The sequence below is a fragment of the Copadichromis virginalis genome, linkage group LG13 (genome assembly GCF_057382275.1).
Source record: "Copadichromis virginalis isolate Kocher_CV1m ecotype Utaka linkage group LG13, C_Virginalis_male_GT1.1, whole genome shotgun sequence".
Lineage (NCBI taxonomy): Eukaryota > Metazoa > Chordata > Actinopteri > Cichliformes > Cichlidae > Copadichromis > Copadichromis virginalis.
Window position 1 is genome coordinate 4,680,650 of NC_140630.1, and position 24,744 is coordinate 4,705,393.

At 38.0% G+C, this 24,744-nt stretch overlaps 1 protein-coding gene across 2 annotated transcripts in view; it reads right to left on the bottom strand.

The window, feature by feature from the left end:
• nrg3a (neuregulin 3a) overlaps positions 1–24,744 on the bottom strand; it is a 342,937-nt gene that overhangs the window by 145,496 nt on the left and 172,697 nt on the right. For both annotated transcript variants that reach the window (XM_085476995.1, XM_085476994.1), the window contains exon 2: positions 5,075–5,204. In XM_085476995.1, the coding sequence (XP_085333121.1) occupies positions 5,075–5,204 (130 nt within the window). The remainder of the gene's footprint in view (positions 1–5,074; positions 5,205–24,744) is intronic.

Consider the following 24,744-nt stretch of genomic DNA (forward strand, 5'->3'; position numbering starts at 1 on the left):
TCCTGATGCTTTGGAATAGCTTCTCAACAGAGGGCAGTGAGGCGGGCTTAGCTAACTAGGCACAAGGACACAGTTTTTGCCTGGTCACTCTGGCAGAAGGAAATAAATACTAAACTGTCCAGAAACCAAATTCATTGCATGCAACTCTGAAGACAGAATAAATAAACTGTTCCAAGAAAGAAGCGGTGAAATGCAATTTCCTGGATCGCTGGCTCAGTAGGAATCAGCGTATAGCAGAATCGTTACTCGGGGCCAACAGTTCTCTCTAAAATCAGAGGATAAGAATAAAGAGATAAATGACTGTAAAAGTGTTTAGGAAAAATGGTCAGAAAGATATTTAAACAGACATTGTTTGAAGCAGTAATTACACCAAAGCTATTATTAGACCTTTGGTCCTCTTCAGAAAAAAAATCACACTTAGCTCAAAAAGTAATTAATCAAATTCAGTATCACATACTTTTAAAACTCAATGCATTGGCCTCTTGCCATGTTCTTAAAATATTATCTTAGCACAGTGACTAATTTCCTGGTTAGCTGAGCACTAATGAATGCCTGACTATGTTGCCCAAAGCATGGAGCACTGGCATGTATGCACGGTGGGTCTCTGTGTGAGAGGACGAGCAGTCCTTATGACTCACATCTCCTTCTGACTCTGCAGCCATCCCATAAGGATGGCAAACGCGAGCGTTGCACACAGTGTCAGCGCTAAACAATGCTCCCGGGGACAATCTACACCTGTTTTACAGCTGGCTGGGAATACCACTTGATACTCGTCAGAGGAAATCATTGCAAAAAGGATCAGGTTTCGTCTTACTAACAAAAAATGATTAATTCAGTGGCAAATAATGCCACAAACTGGCTCAATTTATCCCCATTTACTGTCTGAATTGATCACACTTTTATAAGTGGATTTGTCTCAATTTGTTGTAAACACAAACTGAATCAGATTATGCATTGATCTCACGCCTGCGGTGAAATTCATCATTCTTTTGTTGATGATGATAAATTAATGTCTCAAAGCGAGTAAGCTGAAACAAAATGTATCCTCTTTTATAGGGTTTGTAATATTTAAAGGCCTCACTCAGGAAGTAGATCAACTTCTGAAGTATTCCTATGAAGCATTATCTTAGTCTAACCAGTTCCTAAATATTAAAGATGATCCTTTCTAAACTCCAAATGTTATCTTTTAAGCAACACACTTAGTTTTACTGCTTTGTCATACCAGCTGTTATTCAGATCCAGAGTGAATGTCGTATTGCTCGATGGTCCATACAATTCCTTTAGAAAGCTCGCTGCCACGCGATTAAGCTCTCTGCTGTTCTCTACCTCACAAGCATTAACATTAGCAGGCAGCCTGATCAAGCAGTCCCGGCATACATTACAACCCTCCTCTCTTTAACAGCTGAGCTTGTCCACAGATTATTGGGTTGTCATGGCAACAGAAGCGAGCCAGGGAGGACAACAGTCCTCCCCCATCTCCAACTCCTCATCCACCTACACCTTGGTCTTTCTCACCCATTTTCTCTTTTCTGTGCTTTTCTTGTCATAGTTCAAGCTACAACACTGTTCTTGTAATAAAAGAGGAAAAAAAACAGATTGTTCTGGGCTTGGTGGAGTTTTTACTAAACCTCACAGTGCATAATCAACTGAAAACTACAGAAGTGGCTAACCAATTTAGGGCAACCTCTAATATCTGAACCATATTTTATATGGCAAATAACCTATTCCAGAAAAAAATTAACCCCCCTTCCCAAAAAACAGCATAATTTATCTGTAAAGTCCAAATCCTGCTGTCTGATTCTCCGTAGCTCTGTTGACCCCATAAGCATGATAACAGTCCATTTGTTGGCCGAAATCTGTGAGTCTAAACTGTAACTGCCTGCAGATGTTCAACTTGAGACCGGCTACTGATTACTGGCCAGCAGCATGCAAGCAGACTTGTAAACAGAAAATAACAAATTTCCCATGTGAGATGACTTCTCACAGTATTGTGGTTTGTTGTTTTTGTGTAAGAGACCGAGTGCATGTGTGGTGTTCAAATGCACAATGACCACTGCATCTCATATTCATTTTGATCTTATTTTTCCAGCTTAGCGAGTCTTCCATTGCTTGAGTAGAATCCCTCCTCATTTGTGGATGCTCACATGCACACTTTCACATGCGTATGGCTGTATAGTCGTAGCTCAGGGCTGGAAAACACACTCTTTGAAAAGGAGGTCGGATGGAAGTCCGGAGGTTAGATTTTGGAAGAAGTTGTTCTGGGACTTAATTAGTAAAAGGCCCCACATTTAAAGGGGCTAAATGCCCACGAGCTCTACTCTCAAATCTGGGACAAATAAGGTGCACGTAGATATTAATATAATGCTCATAGACACATAGCAGGAAGACAAAGATGCAAGAATCTTTTGATAAAATACGTCAAATAAAGAAGCAGTCCCTACAGATGCTGCTACAATATCAAATACACTACATTCACTGGATTTTTTTCTTAGCTTACCCCTTCACAGTGGGTGGCAGTTGCCAGCATAGATTCACAGCATTTATAGTCATTGGTGCGCACGTTCAGTATCTCACAAACCTTCCTTAACCAGTAGATCATTCAATATGCGACTACCTGCAGAGCTTTTGGGGCAGGAGGAGGTGAAACCAGGAAGAAGCATACTTAGCCGTTGTTGAGAAATTAGTAGTATTTGTTTAACACTAAACAGCAGAGTGGATTAGAGGAGAGTGTGCTGCCTTTTTAGGTCTTGACCTCTAAGACTCCAATCATTTGTTCACGTTAACCACTGTGAATAAAAGCTTCTATCTTTAAAGAAAGAAAGAGAATCATCTTGCGAACCTCTCGATGAGGTGATCTGAGTGTTTGGCAGGGAGATTCGTTCTCTAACTTGTTGCATATTTTATTATATTTGGTGTAGGGCTGGGCCATATCATACCATTCACAGTAATACTGGTATAATGTTAGGCAATGATAAGAAAATTAAATATCGCGATAGAATATGGTTAAAACATGCATTCGCAGTACCTTTGTTTTCATACGCACATGGTGGAAAAGCATGGCAGCGACGGAGAATGAGATGGGTGAAAGCAGATAGTTGAATGAAACGGATGAACCAGAATTGGTTTGTAAAAATGTGCAACTTCAGTGGTTGTGGAACTGGTTTGGCTTTCGTCTATCAGATACACACCAAAGCACAATGTTTGACAGAGCATGCTAGCGGGCGGTCGTTATTACCGTGTTTTTCGGAAAATACAGCACACTTAAAATCAATCCTTTGATTTTCTGAAAAATCGACAGAGCCCCTTATAATCTGGTGCACCTCATGTATGAATTCTGGTTGTGCTTACTGACCCCGAACCGATGTTATGTGGTACACGGCGCTCAAAGATCTGTCAAAAAATGTTTTAGTACGAAGCTATGAAGCCATACCACTTGATTGATTGTTGGAGCATTACGGCTACCCTAGTCAGTAATATGGACTTTGCTTTAACATAATATTACCGTATTGTGTGTGTATAACCTCTTTTTAAGTTATGTGGATATTATACATCGTTATGCTGAGGATATGTCGGCCAATTTCCACTGGAAATATCTTTTAGTTAAACTGTCAGCAAGGAATTTGCATTTGCACTGTTAAGTTTTTTATATAGCTTTAATGCATATAAAAAAACTGCTGCTTGTTCAAGTGAAAATACATTAACCCTTTAAGACCTACCATAGAGCCAAGTCCGCCAGAGCTTATATTATATTTTTACATTTTTTAGTGCCATTTTTGGGAGCATTTGAAGTTGCTATACATCAATACAATCATTATAGCCCAAATTTTAATAATATGTCTGCATTAAGTGCATAGTAATTACATAAATTGCAAAAAAGTGCAATAAACTACAAAAAATCGAAAATCGTTTTGGTTTTTTTTAACATATATTTCTAGTTAGAGAAATTTAAGAGGCTTATCCCTCAAAACTGTAAATACAAAAAAGTTGCACAAAATAGTTTCCCACCACAGGAAATTTATTTTGAGTGTCTTCATAGTTTTTTTTTTTAAATACACCAATTTTTATATAATGCAGGAAAAACGAAAATAAATATTATAATGCAAATTTTCAAAAAAACAGCATATGCATCAAAATAAACTATTTCCAGCAGTGCAATTTGAGTTCTAAGCATCCCAGGAACGATACAGAAAGTCATAAAGTCAAACATAACTTTTAAAAACACCAGTATAGTCTTATAAGGCCCTGAAGGTAAAAAAAAAAAAAAAAAAAACTACATTTCCGCGAAAATGATTTCACTTCCAGTTCCAGGCAGGTAATGGCGGACATGCGGTAGTTTGCGCTGATGTCTATTCTGAGGTAGGAAGTGTTACGAACAGCTGCTCGGATCAGCAAAGCGTGTTTCTGGAATATTATGTTTTTGTTGCTGCAAGTGGTTAATATGCAATTTCTTTCAAAGCTATATGTGGAAGGAAACCGTGACCGAGGACAAGCTGATGGCATAAGATGTAAGTACAACTCCTCCGGTTTCATATGCAAAAAAAATTATTGCGCTAGCTTATGTGGTTGCAGTTCTACCAGGATTTAAAAATAGTTACGCAAACCGACCGGCTTTAAAGGTTTAATGGGGGGGGGGGTTGCACTAATAAAGTTGTGGAGTTGTAAAGTATCTTGTCTCGTGTCAATTATATCGTCAGTTATATCGTTATCGCAAATTTTCAAATGTGTATCGTGATAAATATTTTTGGCCATATTGCTCTGCCCTAATTTGGTGTATAGCTGCGTCACACATATTTACGCCAGATATGCACCACTGAACAAAACCTAAGCCATCTATCCTTTAGAAAAGAGACAGGAAAAACTGCCTATTTTGTATCCATGTCCTTTAACTGATTATCACTTTTAATATATGTAGCATGATGATATACCAAGTATCTAATCCAAAGTATACAGCTAAATGTCAGAACAACAAACCATATACCGAGCAGACACAACATAAATCTCTGGAGAATGGATGCAGGAAAGAGAACATAAGAAAAGGAAAGAAGCAGAGGTATTTCAATAAATTATCACTTACTTGCAGTGTTTGTGAGGCCCGCTGAGTGTCTCGATGACAAAGCATTCGCCACCATTTAGGCAGTAGGCCAAGTCCTTCTCATGACAGGGCTTGAAATGCTCCGAGTGTAGCGGAGGGACAGTTGGAGATGCTGCAGAACAAACAAAGAAAATCTTGTCAGTCACAAGCACGGTGTCCTTCCTTCACCCTGTAGGGAGTTTTTCAAAAGCTCAGTTTTTACCCAACTAAAACAAGAATAAGCTAAGTTTACTAAAATACCTGTGTACACGTAGAGAGGACCTAATTTTCACTCGCCGTGTCTTCAAATAAATCATGGTTTTATCTTGAACTACAGTAGAAAAATACCAGAATTGTTTGGCGCCAGCCAAGGATGCATAAGAACAGTTTGTCTGTGCCTACAGACAAACCTGACGCACATTGTGGATAAAACCAACATGCGATTGTTTGTTTAGACCCTGCGATGTCACAAGCAAAAGATGGATGGAGGACAGGTAATAATCTGTCTCTTTATGATTAATACTCTATAGTTGCAGTAATGCTGTTGGAGAACATCAGTTCTTCCAGTGATTTATCACAACTTGCGTGAGTGATTGTGCGTAGTACACAAATCTAAGGGAATCTGCTCGATGTATATTAATAAATGACCTCCTAATTGAAATTCACTAGCTGGACCGACGTCCTCATCTTAGGTTTGACAGCGTTTTAGTAGGTAAAAGTGAATGCTTTGACATGAATTGAGCTGCGGTTTGGGGAAGGCCTCGAAGGGAACTGGCGATGGCTCCCGGGCCTGGCAGATCCCCATGCACTACATAGAAATGAAGAAGTTAAAGAATTGAGAACAAGGGAGGGAGGGGCACGTAAACGAGAATGAACAGCTTGCAGAACAGGGGGAACCTATATAGATGACAACCAGAAGGAGCGTGTTTGGAGGCGTGGTCCTGCTCCTGAAATTCCGATACATAATCTCCAGTTAATAACAAACAGTTTCTCAAGAGAAAGAAAAATGCACTATCAATGAAATAATGGTGTTATGGGCATTTTATTGCTGGTTGAGGATAAGATCAGCATTGATTAGAAAGCCTGTGATGGAGCCGATCAAGCTTTCAGATGCAGGGAGAAATCTGATCTGCAGATTTATTAATACCAGACTGGGCTCCTGACTCTTTCCTTTGTGCTTACAAATGAAAAATGAGTCTGCTAAGGGCTCTCATTAGCAGAATCCCAGCTATGTTTTTCTTAAAGTAGCTAGATGAACTGTGATGAACCAGAACACTATGCTTCAGTGATTAAAATCAGTTTTACTTAGAGGATGCTGTTACTTCCACAAGAGTACTGATCACTGTATTAGGTTGTTCTTTAATGATGTGTGGAAGATACATCCAAGTGAACTGAAGATTTTTCAATCAAGAAATGAGGAGAGGGGAGGACTGTGGAGGTGAGTTAGAGGTGAGTTATTTTTGTATGGGCTCAGATCCCTTAATCAGCAGTATGAGGCACCACAGGATTGAGTGGTGGGTTGGCTTATGAGACGCTAGGTGCTGATCAGACCCCAGGGATATTCTGCAACCACTGATAATTAGCAGATGAGAGACTGGTTTAAAGTTAGTAGTTGAACCGGGAACTAAAGAAAGGGGTAAACTGAGGTTTCCAGTAGCTTGGACAACATGGCGATATGCGCTCAACACCGGATCCGAGGCTGACATGAAAAGCACGTACAGAGTAATGAATTATTTACAAATAAATAAATATTTCTGAATATCTGTTTCAGTTTAAATACCGACCTGTTATTACCTGGGTTGACAGGATTTGAAGTTTGCTATTTGAAGTTTGGATACACTACAATTTAGTTTAGAGTTGTCTAAACTAAATTGTAGTGTATCCAATTTAACAACTACCCAGCTTTGGGTAAAATATGAAAAAAATTACCATGACTGGTTTCAGATGGTTTTCAAATTTTAGCTTTAAAAATCCACACATAATGATGATAGCGATTAGTATTAAGAGAAAAGAACAAAAAGGGGGAAAAGGTTTCAGCTTGAGCTTGAAAACAATTGGTGCTACGGACAAAAGTTAGAGTTCTCTAATCATCCAGGGAGGTCTTCTTAACCCTGACAGTGAAGCTGTCACTTCCTCTAAAACAACAAAACAATGCAAACAGTGGTTGTACCCAGTGGCATGACCAAAGCCTTAACCAATACCAGTTAGTGTCGAAGTTTCTGGCTCTGTGGCTAAGATCTAAAAAAGTCACCAGTGTCATTTGAATAATCTGGGAAATATAATAAACACATATTGTTCAATCATGGCAACTAACATTAAGTTTCAACAGCAGGTTTAGGGAGAGAGAACATATGCAGGAAAGAAAGCAGCATTATTTTGCTGTTCGCATCCTGTGGATTCACAAGGTAACGGTGAGAATTAATTCATTCTGAAAACAGCATTTCAACTAGACAAGGACAAATAGAGAGATTAAGAGAAGCCATGATTGTAAGAGAATTCACAATAACTATCTCCTTGGGTATGTCCAGACATAGATGCCTCGCCTTCCAGTGGAGCACATCCTGCCCACAGAGACATTAAAACAAAGGCCTGAACCACAAAACGGTGCTGAATCTTTCTTTGCACTCAGTCTGCAACACTAGATCTTTTTTGAAACAAAGGATTTCCTTCCACACACGATTTCATGCTTGGACTGGGTTATGCTGTTTTGTTAGTCTTTGCGATAAGTGACAGAAGCGCCATTTGTCATCGTCTCCCTTTGTTTTTTTTGTTGACAGAGTTGTCACAATGCACTGTAGGTTGTTTAGCTTAACACTCGTCACCTGTCAGCTCAGACACTGTATGCACTCAAAGAATTGTATCATTCTAAAGAATGCCAGAGTAGACTGAAAACAGTAATTTCAGTCTGCTGGAAATATCAATGCAAGTTTAAAAACATAGCCCGCAGACATCAGGCGTCAATCACTACAGAAGAAAACAGTCCAATTTACTCCACTATGATGTGAAGAGAAGGTTGGAGAGGCCCCGAAAGGATCAATAAACCATTGGGTGCTGGATAACACAACCCTCCAATTCAACTCGTCTTTTCCTTCCTTTGTCTCCTTCTCTCCTTCTCTCCTTCTCACTGATTACAAGCAAGAAATGAGGAAGGAATAAGAAAGCTGCTGATTTTCACCTCTGCATCAAAGCGCTGCTTGATTGTGGAGTAGAGGAAGCTGTAGCCATTTATGTAATAGTTACAGAATTAATGATGGAAAAAAGAGCAATCAGGGTCCTTTCTGAACTTCTAACTATGACACAGATGTCTTCAGTAGACACTTCAAGATGAGAAGAGATTAGCTAGAAGGATATCAAACCACCAGTAAGGGCAGGTGATGCAGTATTCATGATTTCATTTTTGTTCTACGACTTTGGAAATCCAGATCAACGGGGGGGACGGACGGACATATACTGAAGGAATTTCAGAAGTTCAGCTTGTCTACTTCAAATAATACTAATAATTCTAATATTGCTACTTTAACACTATAAATTTCATCACCATGTATGTTTTATGCAAAGTAAGACATTGCTGCTACAGAGATTTGTAGCCATATTCGCAAAACAAAATGCTCCCAGTGATGAAACTCTAAGAAAAGTCTAAGAATTATGAATCCTTCAAAAAATTCCCCCTACACTTAAGGCTACACTTTGTTAACAGTAATACCAGCTCAGAACAGGAAGTAGAATTCTTAAGAGGGTAAAGAGTTTAAGCAGAAGAGAGAAACTGTTAAGACCTCCTGCTGTTGCATTTTAATCCCCAGTCTATCCCTTTGGAGTAATATTTAAGTGTGGTTGAGCTGGAGAGTAGCATCTTTGTAAGGATGTACATAATCAAAAAATGATCCTATATAAAAGTGGAGGGGCAATAGAGTAAAAAGTCAGACTTTGGAATTTTGTGCCCAGGTGTTGTTATTTTTCCTGTACGGATCTTGTACTTTCATTCACATCTTTTTACTCAGAATAACTTTATGTTAGGAGGCAAGCTTATTCTATTAGCTTCACTTATATCGTCTTCACCTAAGTCTCTAAGGCGATCCTGCACATTAAACATTATGCTAAATCACGATGCTCAACCATCAGCAGTGAGTAAAATCTCTCTCCCAAGCCATTTTCCCTTTTTTGTTTATTTGTTGTGTATTCCATATAAGTTTGGCACAGGTAGGATAATTTCTCATACTTGAACCACCATTCCCTCTGTCTTTTAACAGCAAGTGCTGACGTAGGCTAAAAATAGGCCCTTGGGTATGTGGTCAGCAGCCACTTATTAAGTAGTTCAAATATTTCCCTTCAAAATGAGAAACTATGAGAGGGCACTTTCAGGACATAAGCACCACTATTAGCCCTAAAATCCCTTCAATATGGATGTGTTGGCCTCCAATCCAAATTAAATTCCTTCCTTTTTATATTCATAAGGTAATGGTCAAACAAAGTTATGTTTGCAGACCTCATTTACAGCTCTTTTTCCTCACTACTGTTATAGAAAACATGCCATGCCATATTGGATAGTTCATTTTTTGTGTGACATGCAAAGACATGTAAAACAGAGCTACATACCAAACCATAAATGAAAGAAAGAAACTCAGACGTTCTCCTCATTGTTACAATAAATTTGAATAAATTCATATATAATATTGCTTAGTGCAGGCGGTTCAGTTGGTTAAATTGTCAACAATTCTGCAGTCTAGACAGAACAGAGCATCTCCAAAGTGTTGCAAATGAAAACACAAATTCTCTCTTTGCTGCTGTTGCAAAACTTTTCTGAATGCATTATCTGAAAAAGAGAAATGCCAGCTATACAAAAATCTGCTTAAGCTATATTCAAGTCATAATTTATCAGGCACTTACAGTTATCAACAAAGCACTGATTAGGGAATAATCTGTGTTATCTTTGTAATGTGATGTGGTGAGCATGCATTGCTAGTGAAGGCAGTAGTTATATAACCATATATAACTGTCTGAATGCACCCGGGGCAATCTTCCTCGACCTATATTATGGTTAGCATTAGTTAGCTGATATGTAACATTCTTTGGCAATATTTAATCACTCTTGACACTGTCTACCCTCATGTGTTTTCCACCATATGCATCTGTACCAATACCTAGATGTGGCTGTTGTGGGTGAAGCACAGAGGTCCCATGAGGAGGCCTGTAATAGTGTACTTCCTGGCTGACAATTCTCCCAAGTGGCAGACCAACAGCTTGCCAGCAAGGCATTCATGCTAACTGATAGCAAAGGTCTCGGGCAAGCTGCTTCTACCCTGCCTGATTATTGATTTGTGCTGGGAGTGGAAATAGTCAGAAACAGGGACTACACAAAAAAGACTAACAAAAATGGATACATGGGGTTTTCTATTGTAGAACGGAGGGTTACTGAATGTAACAGGTAGTAGTAACACAGTTCTTTTACACTGTTAAAGGTATCGTTAGGCAACTTCATCAGTCAGCAGTCAGAGACAAGAGTACTGCTGCTGTCCTGTTTCTACTGGACACTCTAGAGGACTTTGTTGTTTGAGTTGGAGGACGTTGCTCTAGAGAACTGACTCATGACATTACTGGGCTTGACAAGTGTCAGTATGCCTTTATAAGTCTGGTGTGTGCTAATGATATTTTATACTATATTTTCTTTTTTGTTTTAAACGAATTTCCACAAAATGAACATAGGTATATAAGCAGTTGTCAAGAAGAAAAAGTAAACATAAATTTTACTTTTGAAACTGGTTCCATAACTTGGAGTCACTGCTTGTGATAATTGAATCAGTGAAGCTGATATTTAGATTATGTTCACACTCCCTGTTTAAAACAGATGAGAGTATTTATTCATTCAATGCCTAGGCGGTGTCTTTAATTGATAACACACAGCGTACGCCATCTGATGGCTCATACACTGCACATTTATGAAAAAACCATCTGAAAGGTGTTAAAGACAAATAAAAAAGAACCATGCATGAAGACTCAGATGGTTCTGTTCCTCCAACAGATGTTGATTTATGGAGTCATTTACATCGCTCTCGACAGATCATACAAAACTGTCTATGTCTTAAACTTTAGACATAGTTTTCACTGCACTCAAAAATATATACCATGATATGCTATACCTCTACTGAGGCTCAAAGCACCGTGGGGGAGTGAGGAGTGAAATTTCCATTTAGAAACCTAATGTTGATTGAAGTGCTGCTGTAACCACTATCTCTGCTTTCAAATGATAGAAAGAAAATGCAGACTCTTGTTCCTTTTTTAAAATCCTGTATACCTGTGTATGATTATGACTAATTGACCATTTGTGTTCCCAGTTGTCTTCCTCTTCAACATGATTCGATTCACCATCACGCTACCGTCATTCATGTCAAGTTCCTCCGCAAAGTGTTATGAAATTGCTCTGGTAAGTAAAACTGGTCATTCAGCCGCTGCCTGTTTTAGTAAAATCTAAAAATCTAGTAAAAATACAAGCTTTTGTCATAGCTGGCAGAAACTTCTGGGTTATTTCAATCAATTTGAAGTCTTCCTAATCAAAAAAGCACTTTTCAAACACACTGCAGGCATGCTCAGCAAACAATCCTTCAAACAGTAGTCAAAAGAACAAATATTTCTTCTTTGCTCCCACCTCTTTTTTTCATTCCATTCAGCTGTTCTTGTCCTGCTTACTGCCTATCTGACCATCTGTAGCCCATCAGTTCATCACTTCAACAACAAAGACACTAGAAATGTGTCCTCTCTTTTTTGGGAAAATTACATAAAATCTTAATTTCTTTATTCATCTTCAACAGACAATGAAAAACAACTGAACTATATGTTTGTATTTAAAACAAAGAGAAGAGTCACTCCTGTGAGGTCAACACACTGCAAGTACTGCAATTATTGCTGGATACGCTAAATCACTTATCCAGCTCATGTGTTGGACAGCTTGGTTTTTTATGTTTTGATCATAAAAATGTTTACAATGTTTAAAATATGTGCACATCTGGGATAGACTGATGCTTAAAATGTACAAAATACACAATAACGCAGTTTAATGAAGGACTTTTTTGTGGTCTTGGCAGTTCTTCAATAATCACGGGTTTAGTATACCAAGCTAATTGGGCTAAATCGAAAATACCCACAACGACCGACCAGTGCATGCTGGGCCTGGCTAAATTCTAAAACACCAACAGCCGACCTCCCAGCTGTGTTTTTAACAATTACCTTGTGCAAGGAACCTCTATTCAAAACCTTCCAGTTTTAATTATTAACTCAACAACCTCTCATGACTTCAAACAACTCATTCTGCTCAGTGGCTGAGAACTTTGAACACAATGAGAGAAACAAGCCAAATGGACTGGTTATAATCTGCATTCAGAGCAAAGGCAAAGAGAAGCTGATCCAAGAGGACTACATGGAGCGAAGTGCTCACAGTGCAACATCTAAATAACCTGTTTTAGCTCTCTTTCCAGAGGAGACACAAATCACCAGTGTGTTCTGTAGCAATGTAACACTTTGCACACACAATGCTGTGTGTAAAAACTGTGCCAACTCTCTGTTTGACTCCATGTTTGTGGCAGAAACTGCTGTCAAGTCTGTATTGTTGACATCTATGTGTTGTCTGACTTAGCGGACTGCTGCATGAATTCCATGAGCACACTCTGTGTTTGTTGTCGTTGTTCGTTTGGCTTTTTCTTCTTCTGCGATTAATTGTAACCAGTTTTAAAATGGTAACATTTTAAACGCACTGTTTCTAAATTAGCAGCGCATGTGTGTTTCTGTCAGGAAATATGAGCTCAACAGCTTTAATGGAGTGAATAATGCATGAGTTAACATTGTACTTGATTAATGCATTATCCACCCACTGTAATGCTAACTGCATGACACACACAGGTTTAGAAGGAGGCAGAAAGAAGCAAATATTTTTTTAGCATTATGACAAAGTAATCCAAAGCTTTACCAAGGAGATCCTTTACATATTGTGATAAATGATTTAACCTATGTTAGCATACATAAATGAACTGATATTAGACACAAGTGGTGCAAACAAGCTTCTTTTGAAGGGTGGGTAGGGACTCCATTTGTAATAGGGTGAGGAGTTCAGTCCTTCAGTAGGAACTTGAAGTAGAGCTGCTACTACTCCACATCAAAAGGAGCCAGTTGGGTGGTTTAGGTATTTGACTGGGATGCCTCCTGGGCGCCTCCTAGATGAGGTGTTTTGAGCATGTAAAGGAGACCCCAGGCAGAAACAGGACACGCTGGAGAGGCTGTGTGTCATGGCTGCTTTGGAAACTTCACGGTCTCTGTCTGGATAAGCGAGCAACAAGGGTGATCTGTGCTCCTCTGCTTAGACTGCCTCCCTGTGACCCAGACTTGTGCTGGTTGAGCAGCAGAAAATGTTTAACAGCTAATCAGCTAACAGAGTATCAAGTCCTAATAGCTGGCTAGTTCTTGTTTCTTTTTAACATACAGTTTGACAGCAACAGGCTAAAAAGATGCATTAGCTAACCTGACAGTTGTAGTTTGTCTACAAAAATGACAATGCTTAGCCTCAGCAGGCTTCCAATACTTTGGCAGAAGCTCTGCTCATTATCAAGCTTGCCATGACATTGACGTTCAACACATTTCTCAAATTCAGTTTCTTGACACTGTTCTCATAGCTTGAGTATAGCTGTGGTGGTGGTAAGATATCATTATTGCACAGCATGATCCAATAAAGATAACAGCACACCTCACTTCTCTCCCACTCATTCTCGCTCTTATGGAGCAGCTGTCCAAAAAAATATCCACCAAGTCATCTTCACTGATAGCAAAGCTCTTTGAGATAAGAGCACCAGTCTGTGATGTGATGTGTCTCTTTAAAATTGCTTTGAATGGCTCCATTGCTGATGCTTTGGATTGGATTTAATAGCTTTTGTGTGGCAGGTAAACAAATTGGATGAAAATCTCAAGTTAAGATGAAAGTCAAGTTAAGCTTCTCCATGCATACATCTGTGTGAGTGTGTGTGCATGTGTGTAACTCATCAATCAGTAACAGTAGCATATGTAACAGTGCTTCTTGTTAGTGCAACTTTGATTAATATATAGTGTATAGTACATATGCTACTGTCTATGATGACACTGAATTTCCATTCATGATCCCTCATATGAAGTAAATGCACAGCAGCTGTCTCCTTCAGTCCAGCGCTTGTGTGTATCTGCATGTGAATGTTAATTAGTGTATGCACGTGTGTGTGCGTGCATTTCAATTTGTCTGTCTATGTGGAGTCTTGAGTGTTGCACAGAGGCAGCAGAGCAAAGCCACACTGCTCACTGCATTGCAGATACTTGGCCCTGTGTGGCATGGCACAGATAGATGTGTGTGAGCAGGCCTCCGTGCTCTGACTGTACAGCCAAACAAAAACAAAATGGCAGTGTGTCAAGATAGCTCTGCGGTCAACAACAGGCTAATCGTGGAAATCTGATACTACCTGTTTCCTCCCGCTCTCCCTCAGTCTTTCCTCGCACGGGCTCGTACAGTCACATAAACACACACTCCAGTAGCTCATTTTAAGTGCACCTGCTCTGTGCAGATAGGCCCGCTATACCTCTGCTAATCTGTCCGTGTGTCAGTCAGCCCTGCCTGGCCAATAAAGTCCCCCCAATGCTTCATGTTCTCTGTTCAGATCGCATTCACAGGACACCTCCAGGCTTTGCCAAATAAATAGTGCTAAGTATCAGGCCTCATCCCGTCCCCTGGCCATCTGGCTCAATAACAGAGAAATTCATTACTCTCCAGGTGATAGCTTCAGCACACTCTCTCTGGATTGACTTTGTATCCCTGCAGGCTTCATTCTGACACTGGAGATTATAATCACAACCTGGCTGCTAATGTGAATGTGAATGCTGAAGCCACTGCTGTTGCTCATACCAACAGTTCATGTCTGTCTGACATTATCATCCCTACAAATTCTGCTTGCACTGCAACAAAAAGGTACCTCTCTCCCTCTGTGTCTATATGTGTGTGTGTGTGTGTGTGTGTGTGTGTGTGTGTGTGTGTGTGTGTATATATATATATATATATATATATATATATATATATATACACACACACACACACACCTACACATATACATACACACACAGTGCAGTGCTGATGAAAGTATCACCCGGTAGGGTTAGAGTGAATGGATTATATTACATCGGGAACCCTCCTAATCCCTTATCCAATCGGTTCAGCTTTAGCTTTCCACCATAAATAAATAAATGTATAAATTATACACCTGAAATTAAAACCCATGTTTACTATGTACAGGATATGATTAACTGTTCCCTTTTTGCAAACAGAGGTGAGGTCAAAGAGGAATTTGTTATAATCATCATAATATATATATATATATATATATATATATATATATATATATATATATATATATATATATATATATATATATATATATATATATATATATATATATATATTAGGGGTGCAACGATACACAAAATTCACGGTTCGGTTCGGTTCGATACTTTGGTGTCACGGTTCGATATTTTTTCGATACAAAAAAATGTTCATGCCTTTTTAATTTGTCATTTATTAAAATTATAAATATATATTTTAACTCAAAAGTACAGTTTTTAAATTTAATGTTGCTGAAACGAAAAAATAAATCTGATCGAGAAATCACTCATCTTTGGAAAAGAGAGTTTATTACAGAGAAATGGCTCTTTCCAAAATAAAAGCTATACTATACGCTTCTTCTGGGCTATATTCTCAGCAGCATATTAAACATATCAGGTCTCCATAAGGAGGATCACGTGCTAACAGCTGTAGCTCGTAGTATTAATAATACTGTTATCTCTGTAAAAATAACTTGGTGGGGATTTGGGGGTGATTTTTTTTCCTGGCTTCAAATAGGATACACTTTATGGGTGTTGTAGGTCTTATCCAGCTTTACCAAAATACTTAATGTTCACACACACTTAGATTGCTTTATTCGTGTATAGTGCATCCCCCCTCTCACAAACTCAGATTTGCATAGGAGGAAGCCCCCATCCATTAAAGCATGGAAATGCTCATCAGTGATTTATGGTGCAGGTTCTGCAGGCATAGGTTACTTCTCTCTATCTGCTCTGTCCAGTTCTAAGTGACCCTTGAGCGCCGTCACAGAGTTTGCTAACTTGCTCATTTATATGTAGCAAGTTAGCAATTCAGGCTAGTGTTCCATATGGTTTCCCATGAAAACTATGAATATTATAGTTGTTGCTTTATATGTGAACAAATAAATTACAGAAATGTTTATGCATATGCATTCATGGATAGAAACATGTTTAAATCTGAAAGAATCTTATATAAATGCTTGTCTTGGGTATGGAAAAATAAAAGACCAAACATTCCCACACTATATGTACGACCCTTGCTTAAGACATAAACCTAAACAGGTGATTTAATCCCATTATCAACAGCTGCAGTGTATGCTGGCAGAACTATTTTTTATCATCTCAATCACATTTTAGAATTTGCTCTTTGTCATGTCACTTGGGAGTATACAGTGGTGTGCAAGTACCCATAATAAGACTATTTATATGCTGGCAAAGCCCACAGCTCTGCTGAATAAAGCATCCCAATAATGTTTACATTTATTTAGTAAAATCTTCACATAGATGCTGGCACTTCATACACCATTTGACAATAGCACCAGGTGGTGAAAAACATCATTTAAAACAAGTGTAATTCATGGCATATGTCAGGTAACATGAATATTTGAAACCCCATTAATACAAAATGTGTTCTGTCAGTTCCACCTCACAGGAATTTAAATTTCTCTTCATGTGCATATAATTAATGTGCATTTCATAAGGTTCTTTCTCACCTTACATATAGAATCATTGAAGGTATTTTTCGATTTATTTGTTAATTAGATGTGATCAGCTGATGCAACCATCACCGTGTAAACTGACTTTGGTTTCATGGAAGCAGCATAGTATTCAGCAAGTATTCTGAAAATTTTCTGTCCTAATTCTACATTTCTCCACTAATCATACTGGAACAATCCTAAAAGAGTATTTAGACGTATAATATTCAACTCGTTAGAGAACTTAAAGAGTGATTCAGTAGGGCCTTTTATCAAGTTATATTTTAGAACAACAGTGTTGGAACTTCTTATTCTTATTCATGGAGCATTCAAATTAACTTGACAATATGAATAGTTTACTGTTCCTTAGAGACTCTTAGTAAGGTTTTACAGAAAATCCAATTACTGATCTTCTGATGATGCCTGAGCATACACAAATGAGCTATGGGAGAACATAATTTCAGCAATATGCACATAAAGAAGGAGAGAGTACATGCAGAGAGCTAAATAACTGTAACTTAATATTTTTCACTGTACTGGCAAACATGATCCCTACGAGGTCTCTTTGAGTGAAAAACTTAATTTGTAGTTTTTGCAGTAGAGCTACATTGGAGCCAACAAATACAAACTTTATGCAGGTTGAGGCTGACAGTATGCCTTGTACTGAATAAGAGCAGCCTTACCCTGCGAATGCTTTCAGTTTAACTTCATCAATTTCAACAACAAATTTTATATTAATAAAATAATAGGTTGAACTTTGGTTACAACTGCATATTAAAGTGGTAATATTAGGATAACAAGGCAGAAACAAGAACGTAATAATGTGGTCATTTCTAAGTTATTACCACTCAGTTACTAAAGTAATAACAGTTAATAACCAAGTAACAAGAGTGGTAACAAGAGTGGTAACAGTTGAGTAATATTACACTAATGTTTATGTAACTGGATAATAAGGGTCCAAAAAACTAGAGGTAAAAATATGAAAATAAAAACATTCCCATGAAGCAAAACCAAGTAGTAATATTAGCATACCATGGTAACAATAAGCAAATCTGCTAGAAATATGAAGGCCATGTCTTTGAATTTTCACATTTTTATGGAGTTTAAATTGTAATAATATTATAATAACGAGATAATACTGGCTATTTTAGCATATTTGGTTAGTATTACTATGTTATAATGTGAAAAGGTTACCTTAGGTTCCCAACATTCCCAACTAGTTTAATGCTCTGGATTAATAAATGGAAACTTGCTAGTTTCTGTTTAATAAGCAGGAACTAGAGCTGCAAAATGCAAAACTAGTATATAAATTTCAGTGTAATATTACTTTACTGTAACCACTGTTGTTACCATAATATTACTGGATATTAACATTATTAAGTGTAATTACATTCTTAGTTCTGCTTTGTTACCCTACTATTACAACTTTATTAGCAAACTGTAATAGAAAGTGCTACCAAACGATACTTATATTTTCCTAACTTCTACAACTTGTATGTTCAATTTTTTCCTTTAGTCTAGCGTGTCCTCTAAGTGATAATATCAGTCATTTGTCCTCCCATCTGATACGATCCATGTAAGCATGCCTATAATGACATAAGGATGATTGTACTTCAAGATGTGATAAAAATCACAGGGAGTACCCAACGTTTGACTTGGAAAAAGGAGTTTGTCTGTTCCGGCGGTATTTTTACACATCGCTTTCTTTTTGCATCAAAAGATCATGTATTGGATTAAAACCCAAAAATGGAATTTGCAGTGTTAAAAATGTCCATTAGAATGTTACATTTTCTAAGAAAGAACTGAGCTGAGTTTTTCCTTATCTGAAAAGCAATGCCAGTGCATGCAGCTATTCTCACAGCTTCTACATGTCACTTGCTTTAAAATGTAACTTTAGATCCTAAAAAGGTCTATTAATGGAAGCCTTGTCTCAGAAGGGTTTAGATATAGATATGATTTTTATTGAATTTTTCCATCTATATGAGGTTTTTCTCACAGTCATCATGGATAACTTGTCAACACACAGAATAAAGTGTTACCAGTGACATGCCATCAAACATTAATTAACAGGGACTAACAATGATAACTTGACATGAAACGATATCGCAGAGAGTGCAAAAATGCAACATTTAAAGAGAAAAAGACTGTTAAACAGGACACGATTCATGTCTTCTACGTGTACACACACACAAACTGACACACACACAGATGGTATGATCAGTTTGTTAGCCCCCACCACTACCCTTACATGGAATGCAGAGTGAGTTTCCTTAATTAAGTTGAGAAGAAGCTATTACTTTTGGGACAGACTCAATTGTCCTCGCTCTGTGGCACCAGTGGCTGTGGGCTTCTAATCACATCATACAAAAAGAGAGAGGGAGATAGAGAGAGAAAGCGTGACTGCTTGTCTGCCAACAATTAACCCTTCATCTAAGACTTCCTACTGTTAATATGGTCTTTGAGGAGAGCGACTTTCAGTTTAATTCAGTTGGAAAAGAGTCTTTAAAATATTCACAAGATCACATGCTGCACTAGAGAGGTAGATTATTTAAGGATCATTTCCTTTATGGCCTTAAAGCTGTATATTTTTTGCCTATTATTATTATATTATTAACTTTTGTGCAGAAAGAAAGTCATGCAACAAGTAAAAACATAAGTGTTCCTTTGAGGTTTGTATTTCTGACCATAAAATTAATGTTACTGTAATCGCTTTCTGGCTCAGTTTTCTTCTCCACCATCTCATGGAAAACTTGTATTTAATGTTTCAATTCCTGCAACAGAGTGGTTTACCTTTTTTTCTGGCAGATGTTGATGCCAGCTGCCTGTTGTTGCTGCTTCCGGTCCGGGGACCTCATGTAACCCTCAGCATAGCTCATCCAACCTTTAATCTAATCAGTCAGAATAAGTGCAAACACCTGTGTAGGTTGGTAAGCTGGCACAACATAATGATTAATCAAGTCTCGTTAGGCTCTTTGGGATAGTGCTGACCTGACGGGAAATATTAGCTTTGCTATCACTGACTGAACTTTAGCCAGAAGTGTTAACAAACTTGACATTTTCAGTCCACAGACAAGAGACCAAAATAAAATTTTGCACCATGTGATGGAGTGTTGATGTAAGGAATGAAGAGAATTCAACAGTGAGGGCAATGCTGCGGCATGATAATGAACTGAAATCACAGAAACTCAGGAAGGTATCAAAAGCAAACAAGTTGCTACAGCTATGATGGTGTTTTCCAACTAAATATGCAATAAAATGCTGTTCTTAGAAATGTGCAGTTAAAAACATAATCTACCAGAAATTACATTTTGAAAACAAATCAAGCACTTGAGCACAGAGCGTTTCAGAAAAACCCAATGTGGCAATTATAACAACTGTATGGAAACAGAGAATAACAAATTGCCCATGTCTTTGAAAAGGTTTTCATTTGTTGCTTAGCAACTAACTGAACACATGACCGACATTTCCCCTGTACATTTGGTGAATGCCACCAAATCTTTGAACACTGATGCTCCCCATAGGACATGGGGACTCCATTGTGTGTTGCTTACTGCAGACTGGGGTCACTGGGAGGCTGTATAGGTTTATTAAGTATTAGTCTTAAAGCAGAGTGTTGCAGTCCCCTGATGGCTTTCTGTTCTTCTGCAATTGCAATAATGTATTTGCTGTAGTGACAAAAACCACACTACCAGCTTTAACCCCACTGGAAGAAGAAATGCACCATTCTGTGTTTCTTTTCCTTCTTTTTCCCTTGTTTGTTTATGCCACATCTGCATGAATATTAACTTGATTTGGACTCAATCAACAGTAAATAAACACTATTTATAACATCTGTTAACCATGACTGCAGTTTGCTCCCGGGTTGGCCACAGCACAATGCAAGGCAAGTGGAAAAACCAACATGACAGTGAGTTAATCTGTTTTCCATGGAGTCCAAATTCTACAAAACACACCACAAGTCTCAAACATGGAAGCATAACATATGTAGCCTGAGGTCATGACAAAAGATAGCTAAACACACTGAACTAAATATCTATTATTTTCTCAAAGGCATGTCACCTGCTGAAATCTCAATCATATGTCAGAGAAGAGCAACAGAAAGTTAATCTCACACTTTAGGTTTTTATTTTATTTCTTCTTTTGTGCAACTCTGTCCTGTCTCTCTCTCTTTTGATCTGTGTTTAATCTCTATCTTGCTGGTTCATGTATTTTTTCCATGAATGTCCCTCTCTGAGGACAGAATTGTGAATCAAAACAATAGGTGAGCATTTACTAGCAGCTTTAGTGTATTAAGCTATACACTAAATTACATGACAAGCATAGTAACAACGTGGTACAGAAGTCCAAGCTGCTGCATGAGCATGTAAAACAAGCAGGGACATTTGGTTTCATACTTTGACATGTGATGGTTCCATAACAGAAGGACCAGTCCAAATGTCTGACTTCTATAATAGAAATGAAATGCAGTGGGTGAGTGCTTTCTTTGAAGTGTAATGGATTAAGGAATGTTGAGAAAGTAATACAGCAGACAGACAGAAACCAAATCCACCTTGAATTTAAATAGATATCATCCTTTATAACTTCAAAGATGTTTTTTTTCCTTTACCAAAAAAGAAGTGAATTAACCAGAAACAGTTGCCACAACTTTTTTTTTTTTTGACAAATCATCTATCAGTTTGTCAAATATACATTATATCCCACAGAGTCCATAGGAGACACATTAAGGCATCTGGACAAATGATGCTTGCACCAGATGTGATACAAAAGTCATCAGCTGGGCTTCACATCAGTTACTGCATGTTTTGAGTGGTCCAGATGTCTCAGCACACTTGGCATCTGGCCCAGGTAAAGGAGGAATCAAATTCACCCTGAGATAATGGCATCAGTTAGGACCAACTGTGGCCCACAGAAAGCTGTAGATGTGGAACTTTACAAATCAGATATGTGACATATATTTATTACTTCAAGTAATTTTGTGTACCAAGATAAAGTCAGGCATATAGAACACAGTACAGTGACATCTATGTCATATATAGATAAATAAAGTATTTTTTGGGTAAACGTTTAAATATTATCAGTGTTACGAGGAAAATAAACAGACTTTGCACAGTATTAGCAGTAGCTTTAAATGCACAGCAGCAGCTAATCAGTTCAAAAATATGTTTACTAAACACAAAACAATTCATAATGCTTTATAGTTTACCTAAGGAAATACCTTATACATTTATAGTTTTACTGAATAAAAAATTTCAGGCTATTATATTTATTAATGGGTTGGGTTTTTTTTTTACTGTATTATGCTGAAAAGTGAAAGGAAGAGTATGGAAATGCATATATGCAAAGGAAGAACATATTGATTGGTATAAACAAGCAAAAAATAAAAAAAAATAAAACAAGAAAAACCTGTGTGGCCCAGACAGAAAATGACACGCTCTATAATCTTGGGCAGTTCAGTGTAGATCAGCTCAGCCAAAACCCATTTTAGTTTCTGGATGTATTTTCCATTTTCTAAATGCACTACTAGCTTTCAGAGTGCAGGACAGATGCATTATCTTAATATGGGCTATAAAATTCAATGAAGCAATGACTTGGTACAGCAATCGCTCACTGTGGTCGGACAACAGACAGATGTCATTTTAAGTACCCTGTACAGGAAGTAGGTCATACTGTGGTGGGATATTGCTTTGTTTTATACAGCTTTTTCAAATTGTTGTTAATGAGGTATGCCAGTTTGGGGAATTGCTGAGCCGTGTCATCATCCAAACTGTTACTCAGTGGTTAAGCATGAAAAAGCTCAAGATGTGAGTGGCTGCATAATAAAGGTATTATTGTATTAAATTGTATTAAAATCTGCTAATTAATCTTGATCTTTTGAATGTTTCACAACAGAAATCAGACTAAAACAAACAGATAAACACCTGGAAACGTGCAAAATTTTGTGGTCAAGAACACAATACAGTGACCAATGATGATATGTTGTATAAGCTGACAAGTCAAGACTCTGTCCTCTTTTCTACCCAAGTTTTACTTTGATGATAGGCTCTTGATTTCTTAGTGTTTGTCACACCGACCCATTCTCATTCGGGGAGCATCAAGAACTGCCATTTTGTCAAAGCTGCTGGCATCTCTGAGACACCGAAGGGCACAAGGTGTCCTTGACAGTGAAACACAGCAACAGACAGTTTCCACTTTAAAATAACGATGAAGTCAATGTCAGGAGTCTGTTTTGGTGAATCAGAGTACATTTGGATCATCATTGTGGTTTTTTTTAAGCTTTCTTTTCGGCTTTTTTGCTGTTTAGTTTTGAGTTGACTTGAGTTTTACTTGGAATAAAAGTACTTGGTTATGGTTTGAGCATTTTGATATGGATTACAATACCTCGTTTCTTTACATTAATGCTGCACAAATTAAAAAAAAAAAAAAAAAACGTTAAAAATTCCTCCAAAAAAGCTGCGCCAAAAGGTGCCCAGAGGGTTGTGACAGCTCTTCTACCTTGGCCGAGCCTGCTGAATTCTTTCACCTATTGTTTTTCTGTATTGCCTTGCAGGTTCCTGGTAAGTAGAGTTAATCAGTGCAACTGGGAGTACCTAGCCAGTCTGCCTGGAGCATTTAAAAGTTGGTAGCATCAGCTTTAACTCCTCCATTCAACCCAGTACGATGCCATCTGTTTGGCTTGCTTCAGTCTTGTTATTTTAGGTTTTCCAACACTGAGGATTGTGTCAGTTTTTCTCATTTCACCTGCCTATTTGTAAACAATTAATTCCCTTCTCCTTTCTGTGTAATTTCCCAGTCTCCAAATGCAGTCCCCACAGAATCCTGAGCTCCCTCTTTTATGACCACAACTATTGTGAAACACAAAACAACCAAATAATCACTCCAAGTGCACACAAATATACAAACTTCCTGTCTTGCACATCCTTTGCTTCTTCTTCTCTCTCTGCTTTTTTACTGACTCTATACACACACTAAGAAACACACACCTTGTCTTTGATCCTAGCCAGCAAAGGGAGGCACCAGGTGGAGGAGATCCATCACAGTGACAGAGGCGGCGTGCTGAAGCGGTAGCAGAACAGTCATGTGTGGCTGTGTCTTTGCCTTTTGAAACAACCTTGTCAGTCATTCATACAGGAGACACACAAGCCCTGTGAGGCACTGTGTGATTTTATTCACATGCATTTTTTAAATCTTTTGTTAAAACACATCAGTGCTTCAGAAAATGGACCAAAGGAAATTTATTCCTTTGGCAGCCTTGTATAACAGAAAGCATACATGCTTTGCTGTTATAAACCCTACTATCCGTCAAGAGGTGCCTTATTTTGCATTAAATGATACACTAGTAAGTAGTTTTTCTCTACCCTTAAGCTGTGACCATAAACAGGGCTCATGCTGACAAATCTGATATGTGACACATAATTTCACCTTTATTGTCACGCTCTCATTCTATGCAAACATTTCTCCCATCTTAACAGGAACCTTTAAAGCTCCTTATGATCACCAAACTGATTATGTTAAGCAGCTTTTTTTTCTTCAACCAGGGTAGAATCTGAACATTGAGCTTTTTTCACATTTCAAGACCAACATTCGTCCATAAACGTTGCTAAGAAAAGTAGCCACTTACCAGAAATTATACATCAGTAGGTACTTTTTGATTTGTTGCACAGCAGTCAATCCCGACTTGGTATTGAATCCCAAGCTCCACAGCTGGGGACATTTTTTAACTGTTTGTGGTTTATTGTATCAGTAATGTGATCATAGATCTTTTTATTTATTATTTTATTATTTTTTATTCATCTGAATAAGAATAACCCCTAGAAGAGTTTACTGCAAGATTTAAATATAATAGCA